At 40.5% G+C, this 23,651-nt stretch overlaps 1 protein-coding gene and 1 long non-coding RNA gene across 2 annotated transcripts in view; both read left to right on the top strand.

Moving 5' to 3' along the window:
• Nucleotides 1-1,557, top strand: part of fstl4 (follistatin-like 4) — a 189,705-nt gene extending 188,148 nt beyond the window's left edge. The window contains exons 15-16 of the mRNA XM_030100616.1: nt 559-668; nt 833-1,557. Coding sequence (XP_029956476.1) covers nt 559-668; nt 833-1,535 — 813 coding nt within the window. The 3' untranslated portion in view covers nt 1,536-1,557. The remainder of the gene's footprint in view (nt 1-558; nt 669-832) is intronic.
• Nucleotides 1,558-3,200: 1,643 nt separating this feature from the next.
• Nucleotides 3,201-22,687, top strand: LOC115395224 (uncharacterized). The gene is made up of 3 exons (XR_003932258.1): nt 3,201-3,347; nt 18,367-18,369; nt 22,677-22,687. It is a non-coding gene; the product is annotated as an uncharacterized LOC115395224 (long non-coding RNA).
• Nucleotides 22,688-23,651: the final 964 nt, after the last annotated feature.

The following is a 23,651-nucleotide window of genomic DNA, read 5'->3' as shown; positions in this document are numbered from 1 at the left end:
TCCCTTTGTTATCGCTCATCCTTGGATTTCATATCCACACACTCAGCAATGAGGCCCAATTGAGTTTTTCTCTGCCGCTGCCTCGCTGGCTGACCTAATACCTGAGGGGGATTTGGTTCTGACTGAGTAGCTTTTGCCTTCACCAACATTCACTCTGCAGAAGCCTTGAGTATTTTTTTTTCCTTTCATAATTTCTCATCCAGCTACAAGACATCGGAATGAAGCAGGATCTCCTAAATCCTTCATTGTATCTAAGTCGTTTCGAAACCTCTGTCAATCTCACATGTTGTTCTCATATTTTAGAAAGAGAAGGAAAGTGTTGCTGTTTGGGAGCAAAATGAAACAATATGAAGCTACTGGATGTCTGTGACACTTGATGTCAGTGTTTGATGCTGAGTATTTGCAGTCCTTTGGATTGGATTTTATAAAGTACACGTATGATGAACATCAGAATGTTGTAAATAATAAGGTTTAAGTCATCTTTTACTTACTTTTTGGGGTTGAAATGACAGAATTGGTGCCAAACTAACCTTTTTCATGTTGTCCCCCTGTATCTAGGTGATCCCTCAGGCTAGTGTGGGTGAGGTACATCACGCCATCCGCACAACGTTCCAGAGGGTGAACGACTTCTTCATCCCCCCGACCAACCTCATCATTACTCACGTGAGGTACGCGGCACACGTTCAGCCACCTCTGACCTTACTCTCAGGTGTCCTTCTCAAGTAAAGCAGAAAACACGGCAAAATTCTAATGAGAATCTCATTGTGTATTAATCACTGCCCAAAAGATCTGGAAAGGCTATTAACCTTCCTGCTGAACTTTGTCGATCTAGGTTCGCCTTTGTCTTCCTCAAAAACGAACCGGCCATTCACAAGATTGATCTGGAGACCTTCCACCGCGTCAAGACCATCAGCCTGAAGAACTACAGCTGCATACCCGTCAGCATGGCCTACACGCACCTGAGCGGCTTCTACTTTGTCCAGTGCCAAAGCAAAGGCCTGCTGCCGACCCCGGCCCAGCTCCTCATCGACAGCGTGACCGACACGGTGGTCGGTCCGAACCTGAACGTCACAGGTCAGGCGTTTGTGTCTCCGGACGGACGCTACGTTGTGACAGCTGACCCGCTCAGCTCAAGGCTGATCGTACAGACAGTGTCGTTCCAGGGAGAGCTGGGTCTGAACCGGCAGATAGACCAGCCCGTGGCTGTCTCTGATCTGGTTTTCCAGCCTTCCTTCACGCAGTCTAACCAGCACGTGGTCGTGGCCACCTCGGCCTCAGGCACGGACCTGCTGTTTGCGGATCTGTCCTCGGGCCGCACGGAGGTTCTCCAGAGCCTCAAGGAGCCCCTGGCCCCACAAGCCTGGCCCTGGGGAGGCCCCAACAGAGTGGTGGTCTCCAGCGGATTGTTTGGACAGTACCTGCTGACGCCGTCAGTTGAGTCCCTCTTTGTTCTGAACGGCAAACAGAGAACGCCGCACTGCGAGGTGTCAGACATCAAGAGAGGGAACACAGTAGTCTGGGTCGGTGAAGTATGAGTTCAGAAAAAAAAAAGAAGAAGAAGGGGAAGGAAAAAAACCAGGAGACATAGAATTAGAATAAGACAAACATGAAAAAAGGAAATGGAAAGATCAGGCCAAATTACCTATTATTAAGATTCATGGGAACAAAAGTTGTGGACTCAACCCTGGGACTGAGCGAGAAGGATCCTGCCTGGGTTTGTTGTAACAAAAGTAAAACTTAAAAATAGAGTAATTGAGAAAATATAAAGAAAACTTGTTGTGATATTTCTATTGGGAGAAAGTGTCAATGCCGTTCAGTGCAACAGTGATCTATGTGCACTTAACTATACAGAATTGTACATTATTGCACTTCCTTCCATGTTATCACAGCAAATAGGTACCTGAAGAGGGATTATTAATGAACTATGAACTATGCACAATGCTCACTTTTTTTAGACTTAAAAAGCTTTCTGACTTTTTTTTTGTTTTTGTTTCGGGTTTATCTCAACGTTTGTCGTTTTCACCAGTGCTGCATATAACCACCACAAACTGTCTGTCTGTCCTGTCTGCCTTTAGTGTACGCGTGTTCCGAGTCCTTTTAAAAGCTACCGACACCATCTGTTTACTCGCCTTCGTCATTGTATTGTACTGTATTCTCTCTGAAAGCTTTCATTGTCCTCATGCCGGCAGAGGTTGGCTTTATGCACACGTGTAATACCCTCTATTTACATTGCCTATCCAAAGAGCCCAATTGGTTCGTTAGCTGTGGACGGTGGATGCTTCGGTCGCGGACGACGCCTAACCAGAAATGAAAAGTACATCTTCAGGTTCTTTTTGCAATGCTATAATCTGTCCCCTGCTGTCTCTCGCATTTATTCTCAACCTTACAGCGCAGTGAGGCGCCGTGAAGCCTGAAAATGCCACTTATACCACTTAGCAGATTCCCTCAGGGTAATGACTCTGGTTTACACTGACCCGTATGCCGAGGCCTCGCCGGAGCAGCGGCGGCTCTTCCGTCTGAGAGGCTGTGAGCATTGGTGTGCCCCTGTCACAGAGCCGTGCATCCAGATCAAACTTTAAGCAGGCGCACTGACACTTCTCCCAGTAGGTTTAATTTACTGTAAGATAAAATACAGGTTTATTAGGTCAACATCAAGGAAAATAACTGCTTCGGAAAAATGTTTCTGCATACGAAAGCTGAGCAGCTGCTTTCAAAAGTAGGGATGCAATTTGACAGACCTCAGCAATACCATTACATATTCTAGGAATATATATCAGCCTCAGTGAATGACGACAAAAGCGAGCGTGTGGTTAATACAGCTACACAAAAATAGTATACCTACTTTTGAAAACATCCCTCTGGAGGCAGCAACCGAACAAACACCAGCAACTCTTTCTGCAAGAAAATATCCGAATTTCAGCACGTGCTCAAACTGCCTCATGTTTTTCTTTTTTTCTTTTTTCCCCCACTAGCACTAATCATTATTATAATAATGATCCATTAGCAGAGCTGCAGCTTTTGTGCAGATGTAATAATACTTTCAGAATTTACTGGAACCCATAATGTCTTTTAAGTGCCCGGCTGCACGTTAACGCTCAGCTCGTACAATGCAGCGGCGACGTAAAAAACTGACCTCTTTTATTCTATCTTTCCATTTGTTTGTATCAAGAACAGCAAAATATTTTTTAAAATATCAACCTGGTTCACAGCCGAGGAATCATCCTGTTGGGAAAGTTGCAGCCTGTAAACCTGTTGTAAAATAAACCTCTATCACCAGCATAATATAACAACAGCAAGTACTGAAGATACACAATGAGCCTCAAGCAATGATAGATCAAAAATAAAATGTTTGAATAATTTCTTGTGAACTGTGTTATACCAGTGACTTCAGCTCAGTTGTGACAGGTAAAACACGAGATGTTTTAGTGACATTTCAATTTGTTGCAAAGTACTTTGGACCGTTTACTTCCTGTGCAGATCAAGATGCTTTTTTGTTGTTGTTGTTGTTGTTGCTTGAGGCTCATAAGTGTTATGAAATCATAGTATGCATTTTCAAACTTAAGTATCGACACCAGTACATCATGAAGAGAGAAAATATTTTGTAATGCAGAAGAGAAAACCAATATATTTTTCGTCACACTATCAATGCTCACAGCCTTTTGGATTGTGCAGCTGCTGGCTTCTATTGGTGGATCGAGCATATCTGAGGAAAAAAAGAAAAGAAAGAAAGATTAAAGTCACATTTATCTCCGCAGACGAAGATGTCAAAGTCCGAGCTTCAGCGTGTTTCGCACGAGTCCCCATAGGAAAAGTGACCTAGTGTAAATCCCAAATGGAGTCTTGTGAATGGAGTATACTGTATCTGCCCGTGTGTTTTCTTTCCCCGCACACAACGACCCAAATTAAATATTATTCATCCTCTCCTCATAACGTAGTTGTGCCTGTAACTCCCCGATGCGATGCAAGGTGTAGGGTAGGGTGTAGCCCCCTGGCCGTGTAAGGGAAGAAAAGAGTAAACGCAGAAGATTGATCTTGATTGTGACTATTTGCTGCTAATCTGCCATGAAAATATCTCCGGCATGAAAAGCCTGCCTGGCGAAGGCAAAGACTCAATGTTGTTGGTAATGTTTCCTAGACCACTGTTGCACTGAGGAGAAAGATATATATCTGACATACATTCATGATTTTTCAGTGGGAATTTGGTGGATTGGTATTTTAGTTTTTTTGTCTTATTGAAAGAAGAAAAAAAAAAAAGATTTTGGGCTCTGATGCTTTCTAAAGTCACAATCTCATCCAAACCCGACGGCTCAAAGCAAGAAACCTCCAGTATTCGACCGCCCTGAGACATGCATGTAATGAAAGTAGACCTTCAATGTGATTACCATTGACCTCTCAGTGATCTCTCACACTCACACACAGTTTACAGTTGCTTGTGAAAAAGTCACGTTTCTGCCCTCTCATCGTCACGTCCGTCAGCTTCTCTCTTAAACGGTCGATTCAGCAGCAAGACATCGCTACTAGAGCCAAGGAGAGCAAGAACTAAGAGACTGCACCTGCGCTTGCTGATATATCCACATTATTGGCTAGCTCACGTTGTTTGTTGGATCTACCTTCAGTGTCACACGACTATTTCCGTACCTCTCCTTTAACCCTCGAGCAAGGGGCTGCAGAGCTGAACCGCTTGGTGTGATAGACATTGATAGGAACCACTGTTGTAGATAACATTGTTCATGTTTAGAACACGTTCGAACATGACAAAAACTGACTGTACAGTTTTCTTTATGCATTTTGTGTGTTCTGGTTTATGAGGGAATTGTTTTGTAAGAAAAAAATCGAATTAAATATATTGTAAAAATTATTCTTGCTGCATCTTTTGATTCCCCCGGGTCTCTTTCTGCCAGCGAAAACTGCAAAATACCAACAATGTTGAGTGTCAGGTAACCAGCTGATTACTATTTTGATTAACCATATATGCAATAGTTTTAAAATTGCTTATGTTGGTATAAAAAAAACACAAAGAAAGTATAAAGTCTTTGAAGGGAAAAGCTGAAACTGAACATTTGACTCTTTCAGACATGACTACAGTGATAAAGCAAGGATTTTTGGGGGTATTGGGTATAGTAGCTAGATAAAGGGATGAATAGGTGGCTGTTGATAACTTTTAAAACTTTGGTCATTTTGTTCTTCAACTCTGCTCAGGCACAAAAGCCTCTGACTGTAAGTATCTACCCATCTTCTGCACTGCTTTGTCCAGTTGGGTTCTTGCCAATCGTAGCTGACTGTAACATAAGTCAGGAATAACCCTGGAAAGGTCACCAGTCCATCACAGACATAAACTGCATTCATTACCAAGAATGACAATGTGTTCTTTTGACCTTGGAAAGAAACAGGCAAAAACCCACCAACAAATTCAGAGAACATGCAAACCAGAGTAGGAAAGACTATCATGCATGGCATCGAACCAAAGATATACTTCTGACTTGAGCAATAATCACACACCGCACTTCAAAACACACTATGTGGCAGACTTGCACTGGATACCTCCTCATAGACAAGCCTTGTTGTCAATGCAATAATTCTACAAACGCATTCAGTCTGCAGTTCTGTTATAGCTTCTGTTATAGTTCTGTTGTAGCCCAGCATACACCCATACAATGAAATTGCACCACACACACACACACAGCTGTGATTTGCAGTCTGAGGCAGGAGTTATTACCACCATAACACCACGTGACCGGTTTGAGACCACCGGAGTGGTAAAAATGTGAAGTTGTGGTGTATAATCTTCAGGAACACACACCTGTCACGTCAGTCTGCAAGAGAAGTTTTGGTTGGAGAGTGAAAATTCTAGTGTGTGAAAAATGACAGCAGTATGTAAGTGACAAGTTTTCACCCCACATCGAGCTGGGCTAATGCATGAGTACATTAAAGGCAGGGTCTTTTTCTGTGCTCAACACGCTTCACCAATCCATGACCATTACTGGAAACATGGTTACACTGAGGGACGCCATCAATTCTCTCTCTGTCAGTGTCAGAGTGACAGAAAGAGGTGTGAGAGAACGAAATAGGAGCTCCTGGAGCCAACTATCAGTGAGGTAAGAGAATCTGATCACACAGATGATTACCATCCTGTTGATGCCTGCTTCAATTTCCCAAGAATCACAACAGAAGGTAAGGAATCGTCCTTTATCCAGCTGAGACCACAACATGATTGCACTTCAAGGCATCATATCTGCCTCTGTGGCAAGTGCAGCAAATGGGAAACATTCTGGTGAGCAATCTCAATCTGATACTGATATTATCTGACAGTGATGCTGAATACAAACCCTTTGGAGCCAACAGTCTCGATCATTTCAGCAGCATCCGCACGGCTGATCTGAGGCGGCGACTTGAGGATGAAACTCATGAAGTCAACGTGAGACGTCACATTCCTGACTTCACGCTTACCAATAGATTTATCCAGCTGCCATCTCCAAACTGTCTAGTGATTGTGACAAATCCAATCATTCTGCTAAAAACTAAATAAAGTACAACTCGTCTGCTTACCTGGGTTATGTGCAGCAGCAGAGAGATGATGCTCTCATCTTAATCTTAAATAAAGAGCCAGTAGGATTCTGGTGAATCAAGTTTCTGCTGGTTTGACAAACGTTGCAATGAGAAAAACATCTGTGTTTTCGTTTATTGGTTTTTCAGAATGATAATATAACTGCACCACAGGGATATTAGTTCAGTGTCATTTCTGAACTCTATATTATTTACTACTGCTAATGGAGAAAAAATTACCCTCCATATGACTTTTTAGGCTCAATGAACTTCAGTTTTAATTGAACCACACATGTCCACAATCCAACTAAGCTTGTCATTATAATTTATTTGTTTGTCTGTTTGTTCAAATTGAATGCAATCATTTGTTAGCTCAACTTTTTTATTGTGTTGTTCCCTTGTGAAATTCTTTTGAAAATGCAACACAAACAAAACATGATCTAAGTTACAAGTCTGATCAGGAAGAGACAACACACTGTGCCATTTACATCGACTCTCACTGGTTCAAATGCAGGATTATACCGCTTCCTCCAGCCACGTGTGAATGACGAGTTTCCGGCGCAGCAGACACAGCCCCTATACCAATCCAATTAATATAGTTTTACCAATCAATCCGATTGCTTTTGGTCCATGTCACCACAGCTTGTGTCAACATGTGAAGTAAATATAGAAGTCCTTCATAAACAATACCTACATCCATTTGTTGCACTATTATTTCATCATGTTTGATATGGCTGGCATCATGGGAGAATGTGGACGTTAGCAATCATAGTTGTTTAACGTTTTTCATCCTGTGAAAGCACTTAAACTCAAGTAAAAAGTACTGATTAACCTATCAGTTAACTTAAAAAAAAAAATAAAAATACATAATTTTTCACAAATTTTCAGGTTTTAAGATTCTTACCAACAGGACTCAGTAGCAGTCAACCAGGTAAACAAGAAATGTCTAGAAACACATAAATGAACAGAAAAGAAACGGTATCCCCCCCCAAAAAAAACGGCTCATATCTTCAGATGATCAGACCAATCAACGATCGCATGCATGCGCCTCAAAAACTGTTGAGAATTGTTTGTTGAAACAGCAGGAGCTGCTTATCTGCAGCTGATTTCGGTGTCATTTCTGTGTAATCTCAGATGCCTCATCACAGAGGACAGACCACATGGAGGCTGTCTTCACAGAGCTGTCAGCAGCAGCTGTGAGCGCGGACTGACGGAGGCTGCATTCATTTATTCTGTCTGCCTGTAATACAATTGAGCGCTGTTGTGGCAGTGCGGGGCTTCGAGCTGTCGATACATATGTTATTACTGAGTTTAGGACATAAAGCGTTTGATTGATACAAACAGCTGAGTGACAAGATTACAGGGACTATGGGAAAATAAACCGGGTGTGAACTGTATAACGCGCCGGATAATCTATATTTTATAAAAACGGTAATAAAGAATGTGTGCTTCCAGGGCTGGTTGAGTGACTGGCATCAGAAACAGTGAGTGGATTAGCCTTTAAAAGAAGTAAAGGTGACATATCTGTCATTGAAAGACAGACGCAATCACACCTCTTCGACATTTGGATTGATGCCTGTCATAAGACATTTCAATGGCAGGTGTGAGGTATGATAACGTGGTGAGAGCAGCTTTCAGTGCACCAAGGGAGCTTTTCCAGCGCACGCTCGGCTAAACACAGCATGGAAACAAACGGAAACATAAGATATTTGTTACGGGTAAATAACGTCAGTTGTATCCAGGATATAAATCACCACAAGGAATCCGTGGTTCATTTCAGTCAACCAGACTTAAAAGCAAATGTCAGTATCGGCCAGGCCACCGAACACACACCTAACCCACCTCACAGCCGTCTCATCCCTGCTCATGTTCCCTATTAGCGGATGAACATTCCAACGCTTGGCAAATTCCATTTCACCGCCCAATTATCTCTGTGGTAACTTTTTCTCTCACCTCCTGCTTGAAACTCCAAAAGTCAGACATGAAATGGTGCCTGTGGTTAAACGCAGGCTCCACTCATTTTCACTTTGTGCCATCTGATCTTTTAAAAGGCAAATAAATACCACACATCTGACTTTACAAGCTCTTTGACACAAATTTCCAACAGGCATTTAAACAGGACGGCCAAGACCGTAAAAGACGTCACAGCATCGCACTGAAAATGGCCTCGTCTGCTTTTAGTGTCATCATCTATTCAAACCTAACCCTGCTTTCCTGTTGCTGCAGACAAATCTTGATCTGCCAGAAAATGGAGGAAGAAACCTTTACGTCCATTGTTTGACTTTTGCAGTACGACCATTCGATGCATCTGTGTGAAACATTTGTAAGATGAGCCTCACAGTAAACAATCAGCAGGTTGTTTCCTGACCTTAGCAGTTACTGGTCGTAAGCTACTGGTGATTAAAACCGCCAGTTTCATGTAGATAATCAGCAATTTTTGAAAACTGATTATAGGGTGAGTATTTCATCTATTTCTATTGCATTTAGTTTCTGGCAAAATCACAAAGATCTCTGTGAAAACACTCTGCAGAAGAACAAATATAAATACTACCCATGTTTACTGTGACTGCATGCGATGAGCCTCGGTCACAGGGGAGCTAATGAACACACAATAAAATCGAAGAAGTGCCTGATGAGCTATTGAAATTCAAAGTTGTCTTTTAAAATGGTAGAAGTGACTCAATGCACAGTCTGACCATTCTTCAGAGAAAAAAATGTAAATGAAAGGGTTCATTTCCAAGATCAATAGATTTATCATCCATTTATCTTTGACCACTTGTCGTGTTCGGGGTCACCGGCTCCTGGAGTCAATTTTGAGCCTTGGGTTAACGGTGGATTCATGTGATCCTGGTATGATTTGTGTTTTGCTTTTCAAAATGATAATAACAAAGATAACTTTTGCCAATATTGTTGATGGCTTTCATTTATCATAGACTATTTCACTGCGACAATCCAACGACCAGATGACCAATCCAATGGGAACGAGCTTGTTTTCGAAGCAACCATTACAATATCCAGTGTGGCTCAAATATAGAGTCAAAATGGGTTTTCCAGTGGTTCGTTTTTTCATTTAAAAAAAAAAAAAAAGAACAGTTCACAAACGGAATTAAAGTAATTTAAACACGTAATTGTGCAGTCACTCAGTTGGTGAATATGTTGCTTGGCAACAGCATGCAGCACATCGTGGTTGTTTCCATCAGCAAACAGGTGCTTCAAACTGGACGGTGAATTTGACCATATAGATATTTTCCACCTTAAGAAACTATGAGACCTAACCGGAACCTAACCTCCGGCTTGTGAAACCGGAGACAGAAGGTGGTCGATGGATGTTCTAATATAATTTTACACCACATTTCATAGTATTTTTATTCAGAAAATGCAAATATAGAGAATTATAAAAGATTGATTTTGAACGTCAGGCGATACGGGTGAATTTATATGCATACATTTATTTTACGGGAATTTAATTCAGCATCGAAAACTGTGGAGTAATAGACACTGACAGTCACAATGAGAGGCTGTTTTTAATAAATTAACATGTTGTTCTGATAAGCGATGCAGGATGAAACACTTGTGGAGTTTCATTGCAAAGCCAAAGCTGTAAACTGACCAACTGCTTTCTCTAGAGAGGTGTCCTCCACACGGCTGAGAGTGAAGATAAAAGTCAAACAAATTAAGAGAGACGAAGATCATTTTCAGCACTACGCTTCGATTTGATGTGACGCAGCAGAGCGATATAATATGGACTCAGTATTCAGTCATTCAGAGCTTCTGTGATGTAAATATTACCCAAGACCCTGGCTAATCACAATCAGGAATCAGAAAAAGGCTGAGTGAATAATCTGGGAAAGTGTCCATGTTGGGCCTGAGCTCCGCACAGAAGCTTCGTCTGTTGGTATCACGTTTCCACTGTTTCAAACGAGCTGCAGCAAAACAGTAATTAAATCATTTTCTTTCTATTCGTGTGCCATCCAAAAGCCTGTAATTTGTGCAAAATTAAACTTGAAACAGCACTTCCCTCTTCAGGATGAAACAGTGCTTGAAAGTGAACCGCCGCGGACAGACACAGATTTTACATTACCAAAAAAAAAAAAACATCTTAAGGAAAAATAGAGAAAAGGGACAAGTCTGCTGAAATATCTACTTAAAGGTATTAACCCTGTGGAGACTGTCAAGAAGTTATTAATAGGCAGATGTACAATGAAGACATTTAACCAAGGTGTTGTTTAGGATGAAAGGTTCTGGCCGTCTTCCTCTGTGTGTGTGTGTGTGCCGCAGCAGTGTGTGAAGACCAGCGCAGCTCAAACTGCCTCAGCAGGCTCATCGGGATGAATCTCCTTCTGACTAACAAGGTTGAAAAACACCCAGCACCAACCCCACTGGGAGGCAGACCCGGGTCAAATATGACTTGCAAATAGAGAGAGAGAGAGAGAGAGAGAGAGAACGAGAGAGAGGAGAGGAGAGAGAGAGAGAGAGAAAGTGTGTGTGTGTGTGTGTGTGTGTGTGTGTGTGTGTGTGTGCGCGCACTATGATGTAACAAATGTGTGGGTTTTGATGCATTTGTCTACTAATACTGTAACTAAAAGCTCACCATAATCCAAGAAAAGACCACGTTTGAACAAATCGATCATGGTCACGTCAGTGTGATAAGATTCGATAGATAAATCGATAGATAAGTGTAACAGATCGACTTAAAGAATAATAGATCATTAATCATTGGTGTAGTTGTGAAATTTAGAATATAAACACCAAATCACAATAAAATATTAAATTAAAAAAAATCTAAATATATATTTTTTTTGCAATGGATGAATGTGCTTGACTCAACACAATTTTTCAAATTAATTATTAAATCAATAAAATTAATTATATTTTGATGTTGTTGAATTGTCATTTTGCTCTTTAAATGTTGTACACCAGCCAGCAGAACATCAACATAAGAGTGAAGATCATATGTTACTGCAGGGGTGAAAAGATCTGCAGCTATTTGGTGTAAATGTCTAAAAATGACCACAGCATTCGATTATTGAAACAAATATTCAAGCTGATGTTACATATTATATGTGTAACTGCAGCATTATTTTAGGCTGTTAATCCCTCTGGAGCCGTGAGATGAACATCAGATTAAAAGTGATCGCTAAAAACGTCGGAATTTTTTTTGTGTGCAGCATCTGGAAAGAACATGGTTAAAATGTAAATCTTTCCAAACATATAAGCAATAATACTTGTCAAGGATATAATCAACTTCAAAAATAAGTATTCAAGAATGTTTTCTGACAAAACCGGAATTTGGATTAAAGCTATCGGTATCCTCAAACCTAGTCAAGTGGGATTAGTAATAAAGTAATAATGTTAGCAGCATCTAAATCCCACTGTAAATAGTCACTGCGCCAAAAATTAGCAACATGTGTTGTTAGAGGGATTTTTTGGGGGGGATTAAGTGAAAATTTAATTACACCATTTTCAACAACGTGACTTGGACATCTAAATCTCAGTCGTATTCTGGCAAATAAACAGTCTGGGTAAAAGCTGGATTAGCGTCCGGATGAGATTTAGGCAGCTAATGTGGAAAGACTCTGGTTTTGTTTGAATGAAAAAGCTGCAGGATATTTCTTTTTCTGAGAGGATTATTGTTGGTGAACCCTGAGAGAGCTCCAGCTTTAATGAAGTTAACTCACACTTTAGATAGAAAAGGAGAATCTTTCAAAGACAGTTGAATTCGTGGATTTCCTTTAGAAGTTACTTGTAGTTAAAATTCCTCGAAAGACTAAAATGTAATTGTTTAACTAACATCGAATTAAATTAAAATACATGGTCAGCTTTGACCTTCAACCTTCATGGACATCAAAAAGTTCTTCTATGGAAATGTAAAAGGTGTGTCTCTCATTAACATTTCACAAAAGGTGTGCTGATTTTGATTATTATGTGGAAACATACAAATACGTACAGCACTCCCACACTCCATGTATCACTCACTGCAAGTGAAAACCCAGCCAGTGACAGCTAAATACACAAAGAGCTGCTCCGCTCTAGCTTTGTGTGGCGCGTGGACACGCTGCGAACACTCAGGAAAACAAACATGACTGATGCGCTCATCATTAGGAGTGTTGGCACAGCCACGCATATGAGCGCCTTCCGCGAGGAATCTGTCAGCAGCTCCTCGTTCGTCACAACTGAAACAGCACAGCGATGAAACAAGAAGAGCCGGAGAAGCCTGCAGCAGCGTCCGCTTCTCCTCGTGGCTGAAACGACAGTCCCTCGCTACTGCAGGGTGATTACAGCACACAGGTGACAAACAAGACATTAAAGCAGGTTTGGGAATTTCTGGTTCAGGGGATTATAGACTCCATAGACTGTAGAGGTCAATCGGGGGTCGTTCAGAAGTGAAATAAATGTTTTAAATCATCGCTAAAACCTGAAGATAGAGTCTGATCATGTTCCATTTCCGGTCATATGTTTGGTCTTTTAATTGATTACTAATGATGTTGCAGATGTAAATTCGTTGTGCTCCCTACAGCAACAGACACAGCTGGCAGCCAGCTCATGAGCACATAAATACATATCAAATATACAGTACTTTATTGATCCCTCTTGGGAAAGCTGCTGGGAATTAAACCCCTTGCTCGGTATTAATCCATTAAGTGTTTGATTTGAACCTCATAACCAAAGTCTAAGTCAAGTCCAACCTCTAAACCACCACTGCACTTAAAAGCGACAGTGAACGCTGGACATCCAGCTGCAATCATCAGTTATGCAGGAACACAGCAAATTTTAGTGTCAAAATTGATTGATTGATTTTTGATTGATTGGTGTTGATTTTTGAGGCAACAGGATGTAGCTGTGAGAGTGTTCTTATATTTAACACTGCTTTCATTTGTGACAATGCTCTTTAACAGTGGTGCCACTTTCGTTTTTCAGACCCCATGCTGCTGTACAACCTGTTGTACAACCAGCACCAAGCAGGGTAATTAAGGATGGGAAATGGCAAAATGGTTTTTTTTTTTTCCCCCAATGGCTTTTTTCCTTTCCATTAAAGTTAAAAACAAAAAAAAAAACCCAAACCAAAATAAAAAATCTTGACAGAGAGTTTGAATCTGATGTGATGCCGTTTAGCATGAGCACGTCATTGAGTGGAATGCACCTTGAGAAGATTTCAAACAAGACTGAAACATTTATCTGATTGCACCACAAATTAGGGGAAAAAAAACACAAAGCAAATAGTTTCTTTGCATTTAGGTAACCGAATCATTAATTTTTTTGATTGCAGTCACTCTGGTTTAGTCACCAGCGGTGTCACACATGGCTGCTAATTGCACTGCGGCATGGCAACGTGGCGGCTGTCCCGATGCAGGCAGAGCTGGTGCATTCACAGACCGCCAGTGAAAAAAGGTTTCTCTAAGTCTAGAGGCGCTGCTTTGCTGCTCATGATTCCTCGCAGCTTGTGACTGTAAGCAGATTGAGGCTGCTCGCACTACCTGCCTGCCTGAACGATATCGGGGTGACTCCTCTCATATGTGAAGCTCACCTGGCCAAAACACAGTCCCACCCTGAAAATATTTAACCACAGTGATGGTGATTCAGATACAACATTTTCACCACCAAGTCATCCAAAAAATGTTTTTTTTTTTTTTTTTTTTTTGCTTTTGGCAGTCTGGAGAGGAGTCACGCCAGGCCACGCTTTGCTGCGGAAAGTGAACATAATTCGCTGTTCAAGCAAATGCTGTATCTGTCGTTCTTCTTGGGTAGAATAGCCATTATTTGCACACCGATTTCCACAACAGCTCACTTGTCAGAAGACGGTAAACAACCATTTGAAGCTATGCGAACAAACAACAGCGGTGCTGTTCTGCTGAAAATGATCCAGACCGAGTGTGTCGGTGCTAAATGGGAAGAAACTCTAAAATTAGCAGTTTGCTGATGTACATTGGAAAATGGTTGATCAAAGAGCTAGATGAGATCAAGCATCTGATGGCAGCTTTCGATACCTGGCTCTACAATTGGTACAAATGCATGAAAACATTTGGTGATAGGACATCTATGACTTGCTGCTTTTAGTTTGCGGTTAATATAATGTAGGGCTTCTGTTAGACTTCTGTAGGTGAAAAATAAGCCCACACCAGTGCAGTGGAGCCCGTGTCTGTGCGCTCCCGATGTGACATGCCACCAGATCATTAGTGGGAAATGTGGCAGTGATGCCTTTATCACAAGAGCTGCTGGCGAAGTAGAAAGAAAAAGAAAACCCGGTCTCTTCTCAGTGGTGCCGTTCGGCCTGTTGTGGGGGCTGAAGTTTCTTTTCTACAAAAAGCGGTTGGAATAGGATTTTAAATGAATGATCATATAATCGATCATTGTTTTACTTAATATGATCAATAATCTGTTAGTTTTCCCTCAGTTTGTAGAGTCAGAGCAATAGAGAGCCCTACCGTGAATCCATTCCACTTGTTCATATAGAGAGCGGCCACGTCACTGAAAATCCAGTCCAGGTTTTCCTGGTGACCTTACATGCAGCTGCTTTTTGAACGTTCAAACCTCAGTATTTAAGATCTGTGTTGTAGAAATGAACTTTACTAATTTAAAATGAAGTAATGTCAATACACTTTCTATAATTTTAAACACAGGCAAAGTCTTATTGAAGCTAGATTTTCACTCTAAAGCATTTGGAATTTTAAATTTACAGCTTTTACAGCTTTCAGAACATGACCAGTGCTGTAATGTGGATGTTATGTTCTAGTCAGGGAGGGCAAAGGTCAACTGATATGTTCCAGTGGGGTTCTGGAGTTACAGCAGGCTGCAGGACGTTAGGAAGTTAGCCAGGTAATGTGAGCTGTGAGATGTTCTGTGCAGCACTTGTTAATAAAATATAGAGTTCTGAAGATTCATAGCAGAGTGTTTCCTTCATCTTCAAGTTACTACAAACAGTATGAACACTGACTCAGTCCTGATGAAAATAGTTTATTGAACAAACAGCTCAAAACCTTCCGAAGTGGTTCTACATTTACCGCCACTTCTTTGAATAATTGGCATAAAACTGACAAACAGAGTCATCCAGTAAATATATATAACTAGTCTTATCACTCACAACTCAGTCACTCACATCACTAACAGGTTAAAGTAGCGAGAAGGTGAGCCTGTTGCTCACTACACAGTTTCTCTATTCTTGGAGTGATGGATGACAAATAGACTAAGATCCTCTTCCACCACTTACATAAGAAGCTCTCTGGGCTGTTTTTGAAGTTACAGCCAAAATTCACCATTCCTGTTTTCAGGCTGATATATTCCTCACTCTTTCCTTTGTTTAGTCTCTGAACTCTGGTTCTTGGTAATGAGGAGCTGCTTTAACTTGGTGGCTTCATCTCCTACCAGCTGAAGACTCTCCACACATCCTGGTCTTCTGTAGCTGTTCTCAGTGAAAATGAATTCCACATAAAGGTCATGATATCTTCTCAGTCCTGCTGGTTTAGACCACATGATGAAGAGGCTTTTTTTAAAAATGTTTTCATGATCACTGGCAAGAAACACTGAGTAGAGGCAGGAGCTGGAAGCGATGCAAGTAATGATCACAGATTTGGTGTCATGTACCAATCATGTCAGAGTTTTTATAGGTCCATAGCTGTGGGAGTAATTAGTTTATTGGTACAATGCTACCAACATGTAGATATATGTTCACTGGCATCCTGTGCATCTACTAGGCGTGAGCCCCCCCTGAACTGAAAACCTAGTGACACCCCTGCCTCTTCTGATGGAAATTTGTCAGTAATTTGTCAGCTATTAGGAGCCATTAGTGAAAAAATACCACTGGCAGGGCCATAAATATATGTCACAGGTTTACGTTGCCTGTTTATGGCTAATGTAGCCGATAAATTACTGTCATTGTGGCGGAGATATGACTAATAATGATGGGTATTAGAGCTGAATATTATGATAATGCATGTGAAAAGTGCCGTTCGTATATTATGAAATCAAATTATGAGTCAAGATGTTATTTGTTGAAACTGTGACAAATATTTGGATTTCACACATTTTTTGTGTTTAAAAAAAGGCTAAATAGGCAAAATAATATTTTTGGTTTGTTGTAGGCTATTGTCAATTTGAGTCAAAATTATTTCTTTTATAAGTTCTTGTGATTTTTTTCTTTTTTTTTTTTTTTACAGAAACTCATTCCAAAATGCAGTAAAAATGCAACGTGTTGCTGCAGAGCAATGATTTTTCATGCAAAGAGTACATCACGGCTCGATACCACCGTAAGATAATATTTACAAATTCTGCCTCAGGTCAGGTGCATAAATCAATTCTTTTCCATATCTACTCGATCAAAGCTGAGGTCAATTCCAGCTGACTGAATAAATAAAATGCATGGTTTACCTCCAACGGATTTCCAGTCCATCACAGAGACAATCAAACAGATCTAAGAGCATTGCACAGTCATAGATCAGCCTAGCATGCATTGCATCTCCACTAAAGGAACGTTATCTGAGGCCTTACATGAAGAGTGTGTTGCTGTTATTCCATTATCTCATGTTTTCATGTTCTCAATGTCACACACACACATACCACATTTCACAAATACCTTTTCTTATCATCTTGTTCCATCTTTTCTTTATTTTCTGTTTACATCTGCCATGTATGGAATGCACTCATAGATACACAAAGAAAGCAAAAGGATATTTCCTATGTGTGAAGCAAAAGACAAAACAAAAAAAATAATTTAAACTAATTAACTAACTGAACTAACTAATTTAACTTATGTTGGATTTAAGTGTTATAATATCTCTAAAGAACACCTTAGGCTTAATATTTTAACACCACACATATTTTGAGTGCTTTATTAGTAGGTGTGTGAAACATTAGGCCTAGGGGGAAAAGATGGCTGTCAGAGGGTTTAATCTGCTCCAAAGATTACCTTGCAAAGTGTAAAACTGACTAAATAGAAGATGACTGGAATTATTCCATCAAAGTAACTGCCTTCGCTAATCATTTTGGGGATTATAGATTCAAGTAAGACTCAAAGACCCGGGTTAATCTATGATGCAATTCAAAAAAATTGCTATCTTATGGAAGACCCCTGTCATATTCGGAATAGAAATCATGTGCATGGATGATCTATGCAAAAGTAATTGCTATTTCATTATTATTTAATTATCTTCACAGATATGTGTTGTTTGATCATACCTGCTAATCTAATGGCACCAAAATGGTGTGATTATCGGTTCCAGGTGTGTTTGTACGTTGCTGTATTGAAAGGATGGTTGACTCTTAGAAATAAAAGACGGGGACTGGGGCTCACAAGTTTGCAGGTTCAATTCCCACTGCTGGCAGTCCCTGTGGGAAACTGGACCCACGACTAAAAGCCATACCTATACCCTTGAATCTCCACAGTTTGCATGTTGTACTTCTTCTGACGGTCTTTTTTCAAGAAGCACCACCGCTTTTTATTTTTCTCCCTCAGTTGGACACCAACGAAACACTTCCTCCTGTATGTTTTGTTTCTGCTCTCCTGAGTCTGATCCTCCCAAGCTGGTCGGGAGATAATTGATATGTTGTCTTGTGCCATTGTGTGGCGTCTCTGTGTGAGGACACAATACTACAGTTCAGTCAGAAATCGCTCAGCGGCGACATCAGGAAGGCACTGAGCCTCTGCATGCTGGGCTCTGGAGCAGAGCAGAGGGAATATGAATGAAACCTCTGCAGCCACTCAGACAGCGATCCCTCTCCTCCCCATAATAACAGGGGGGGTTTATACAGAGGATTGCTGTGTTTTGTTTATCTTTTAGTCTGTCTTCTGAGGCAGGGATAAGTGATCGCTGCTAAATCACTAGAAAACAGCAAGTTTCTCTCTCCTTTTAGCAGCAGAGGCAGTGGGGTTGTTTGTCAAGTCTCGCCTCTTGATTCTGTCTCACAATGCCACAGACGATTAAACTGCATATTTCAGTACTTAGAGCAGATGTGGGCCAATGATGAAAACATTGCATTTACTTTTTCGACTTATATCTAATGTTCCTGTCAAGAGCCATTTGCAATAATTGCCAAGCAAATTGCATCCATTATCCCCCACAGCATACCATGTATAACAAATACCTTCCATTTCTGCAACTGCAGGTGGAAAAACATCTAAGTGACACAGTTTAAACACAATGTGCCTCTAGTGCCTGTCTAAATATACTATGCGTGTGAGTGAAAAGCATTTCGATGATGGCTGTAAACGTACGCACCTATTACACATGAATAATGCAAAGAACGGGTTGACATTCACATGAGCTTTCCCCGGTGAAACACTGTGAAATGTGATATTATGAAGCTTTCGGCAACTACAGTGAATTTTTGAATGAAGAGTGGGACTGGCAGTTTGGCGTAAGTTTATCAATATGCAGTTTGATTGAATTACAGATGTTGTTTTTCCTTCCGCAGTCCAAAAAAAAAAAAAACACATGTGCTCATTGAACTGCTTCCTCTGAATCATCTGTAGTTGATTGAGCGACCGACTGGCCACCTGCTGGGGTGAATCCTCACATTGCAAATTCTAGACAACACTGGCCACTCAACCCTCGGATGAAGCAGGTACGTGAGATAGACGGATGAATTTTCTTTTGAATTTCATTTGCTTTACCTGTTGCATGTGATGATAAATGTGATTCATTGCTCTGAAGTTCAAGGACAGACTGAATGAAGCAGCCCTAACCAAATAATAGCTGCCAAAAATGTATTCCCAAAAATTGGATGTCAGCATTTTTTCAAAACACCATTACGTTGAATGCCGACCATCAAAACTTGATGTTTAGTTTGTTCACATTTGCAGTTTTTGTGTGAAGAAAATGAAAGAGCTTAACAAAGTTATTGACATTCAGTAAAAGGAATATAAGAACTTGCTACATATTCCAAGTCCCCCCGTCTTTAATCCAACCCAAACATGATGTGCACAGTCATCCTGCATACTCACACACTCAGACTTGCTTTGTGTCATCTTTTCATTGCATAGCATATTTACAAGGACAAGTCAGTGCACTGTGAGGATATTTTTTTTTTTTTTTTTTTATAAAGCTGTTTGTGGAATGCTGTTGCTGCACTTAGAAGCTACTATGCATTGGACAGAGTTCAGCACTTCATAGTAAACAGAGGATAACACATTGTGACTTATGCCAGTATAACATAAAGTACAGGACAACATTGATCAAACAGCAACAGCAAGAAACTGAAGGGGGCTGAGACTTAATGTATAGCCTTCAATTCAACAAAGTGTTCATGTTAACTTGGAGTAACAGAACTTTTCATGCACCCTGTGCACTACCTTCACGGTCAGGGATAATCCAAGAAAGTCAATTCAATGCTTAAAAAAAAAAATGTTATGCAGTTTTATGCAAAACAGCTTGCTCGTATCAGTTCAGGCGCCCACCAACACAGTCATATCAAGTACTATGCGTGATAAATGGAAGTAAAATACAAGCTAAAGAATGAGAAAAACAAACACAAATTGGGATCTATTTGACAATATGAACCTCTCCTTTCGCTCTTGCACCCAGGCACGCAACATAAACAACCTCCATAGATAATAATTTTAGGAAATTATTATTTTTAGGAAATTATTATGCATTTAAACAACTACTTCAAACAATTTAGCAAGGTAAACATAACTTTCTGATACAAACCTTTAAATTTGGACCGACTTCTGTATTAGTATTCCAAAATCCTCAAGGATAGAAAGATCATATATTTTGCTAAATTCTGTGCAATTCACTATAAAATCCATCCTAAATACTAGTGTCATTCATGTTTTAGGTTTTCACATCATGCTTCTGTAAACTATAAAACAACTGAACCAACTTTCGCTCTATTCTGGTCTGTTGACTTCATGGTGTCACAGAGGCAAATCCGTGTGCTTTACTTATTCCAGATGCATGCGACTTTGATTCCTTTTTTTTTTCTTTTCCTGAGAAAACGACACATCTTTCCAAGTTTCCAGCAGATGATGCAAAACAGCCACATAGTATGTTTCAGTTTTAGGTAAAACTCCAAAATAGCAATAACAATACGCTGCAAACAGGCTCCTGCAGACACAGAAATGTGCTTTGCTGTGGCACTGGCCCAAACCTATTTGGAACTACTGAGGCTTCTGGCTTATCCCACTTCAATAGGCAGCCATCCAGAAAGAGAGTGCCTTTATACGCAGCAGTCTACTGTGTGCTTCGTAGGCGGGGAAGAGCAGACACGTTGGGCTTAATACAGACACACTGAGATACTTGAAAAGCCGGCAGATCCACAAGAAGCAGCCTAAAACCCGCAGTAGACAAATTTAGTTCACTACAGTTGTAAAGAAGGAAATGTGAGGCGCTAATTATTTGATTTCAGAGCTATTTCCACTTTTTAAAGCAGTGCTTAAATTACGTGAATTATTCTCAAGTTGAGTCTCAACTTCAAAGGTTTTTGTGTGCAGTGTTGTAGAGCGGCCTTAATTCTAAAATGTTCTCGTGTAATGTTTCCTTTGAGCGAAAGCAACGCTGCTGAGGCAACTCCATGTCCATAAAGCAGCTGATAAATAATCTATAAAGTGGTAGCGAGTAGTATCCCTTTTGCACGACACTGCGTTCATTTTCTTTTAATGATTTTTCGGCTAATTTCAAATTCTGAGATCCGGCTGTTGAGAAGCTCATCTGCTTTCTGTGATCATTTAAATTCTTTCCTCACGCGCCGAGATGAGGATGACAGGAAAGATATTAAGCAAAAAGTCACAACTCCAGGACAGGTTGTCACTTGGTTCACTCATGTAATGTGCCCTCTGCTGTAATGGCTATTACCGTCAGTGTTTTTACACTCAGCCAGCCAAAAACAAACACAACACAAAGAACTTTAAATACCAATTCACCCGAATGGTTACATTGCTATCAAATATCTTTTTAGAAAGTTTGAACAAGTTGATATTACAAAAAAAAAAGGTGTGATTGTAAAAAATAGGCTATTTTTGGCAATGCTGAACAGCAACAACGTTTTTCTTATGTTCAGCTGGGATTGGCTGCAAATTCATATTTCAGGCCGCATGAACTCTGCAGCCTTCACCGTTCATGTTCCTGAAAATCCATTCTCACAGTTTGGTTTCGATGCTGCTCCATAAACAATAAAGTTGTTACCCGCAACACTAACCCCTCAGCTCAGGTCTCAGTGTTTTCTCATGTCACTGGCTGGAACAGCGATCTCCTGAGAAAATCATTTTCATCCTTTGCGAGGCCTTCCCTCAGACCCCACTGGTGGGCTGGGCCATATTTAGAAATGATTGCTTCAGAGCCTCTGGTCAGATTTTACTCTATTCTACAACAAAATGTCGATTTCCATGTAGAAAATCCCACATTAAATGTGTTACGGTGTGTTGGTTTCCTTTAACGTGCTGCGTTTTCAGACCCAGTTGGCCCACATCTCGCTATTCACAGAGAGTGTCACACATGTTCATCATCAGTGTATTCAGCCCACCTACGTTATGTACCAAAGCATAACACAACCTCAGTCTAACAAGTGTAATTATAAATAATTCTGACATGCCCGTCTTGTCCTCGCTTGTGCATTCAGACCAATTACACGTGTATATTTAGGCTATTTACAATAAAAATGATTCAAGCTGAATACACAGATCAGCTGACTGTCGCTCTGCAAAACATCGGCAGAAATAGAAGATCATGTTGAAGGAAACTGATCAGTGGAAAAACCACGAAAACATGATGAATATACAGGAGCACAGGTAGCAGCACTTTGTTGTCTCCTGTATTCACACATCAGCTGGATATAACAACCGCTGATATGCAGTCAATGAACAAACTGTATCTGCCTCTCGTTGTTTACTTTCCCTAATCAACTTTGTGTTTGTTTGGGTTTGTTTGTTTTTTTTTTTTTTTTTAACATCCCTTTAAAGGACATGTTAATCCTGCAGGGACAGCTGGGTGGAAACGAGCGCTGTAAGGAATTAGCAAATGACATTTTAACAAGGATGTCTGTGGTGATATAATGGGGCCTAATGAAAGTAATGTTTTCATTGATGTGCTGACAATGCAGCGTTCTGCTGGCTGTGGTCCTGCTGCCTCGGCCTCGTGGGAAGAGTTTAAGAGAAAAAAGAGGGAGATAAAGCACAAAAATGAGGACTCAAATGTAGACTCAAGTAAGAACCATGACAAAAACATCTACTGTGGTGTTGAGAGATGGTTAAGCAGTAAATACAACAATGAGAAAAATAAAATCCTTGTATTTGATAAATCTTATTAACTTTCATCATCATCTGACCAGAGTACCTGGATTTTTATTTCTTTTACCTTTTTGAAGGGAATATTTCAACAGCGACTGTGCTGTGCACTGCATATGATAAACATGTGCAATTTTCAAAGACTGGATTGATAACATGATAAGAATCTGAAAAGAAAACGGAAGAAAACTACTATGTTAGTCAAAAAAAACAAAAAAACAATTTATTCGAGGCAGGGACCCTATTTAAACACAATACACCTCTGTTATAAAGATTAAGCCTGGGTAGAAAAAGCAGCCATGTCACTCAGAGTGAAAGACATTTTCTTCCAGAGTCTGAATATATCAGGATATATCTGGAAAAAGACCAGAATGCAGAGGAGACTCAATTTTGCCAAGCAGACAAAGGTCTCAATTCTGTTGAAGAAGGTTTGCAGACTGAATTTTTTGGGGGGATAAAAAGAAATTGACAGCTTTTTTTTTTTTCAAACTGAACTCATAGAATTGAACAAATTAACATTTCAGCATTTTAGAATATTGATAACGACAGCACACACAGGCTGCATTTCAACATTGTGATATCTCTATAGAGTCTGTGCAGTGTTTCTTCCAGCCTGCGGTGACTTGAGCCTGTTCCTGGCAGAGATCTCCCGCCTCGCTGTCTTCGCTCTCCTCTGGGTCTGCCTGCTCCTCCCGGTGCGTCGTCCTCACTGCTATCCAAGGCAAGTCTTTCAATATGCTTTCTCTGGATGCTGTATCTCATGCTAGAGAGACTCACAGAGCAGACGGACTGACCGCTTTTACATTTTTCCAGTCAACATGAGTTCATAACCACCAGGCAGGAGCTAAGGTTTCTCTGGGGTGTCGTGTATTTTAACGCCTGGTGAACTTAAGTG

The sequence above is a fragment of the Salarias fasciatus genome, chromosome 10 (assembly GCF_902148845.1).
Source record: "Salarias fasciatus chromosome 10, fSalaFa1.1, whole genome shotgun sequence".
Lineage (NCBI taxonomy): Eukaryota > Metazoa > Chordata > Actinopteri > Blenniiformes > Blenniidae > Salarias > Salarias fasciatus.
The sequence above is the reverse complement of the archived record's forward strand: the minus strand, read 5'-3'. Positions and strand labels throughout refer to the sequence as shown.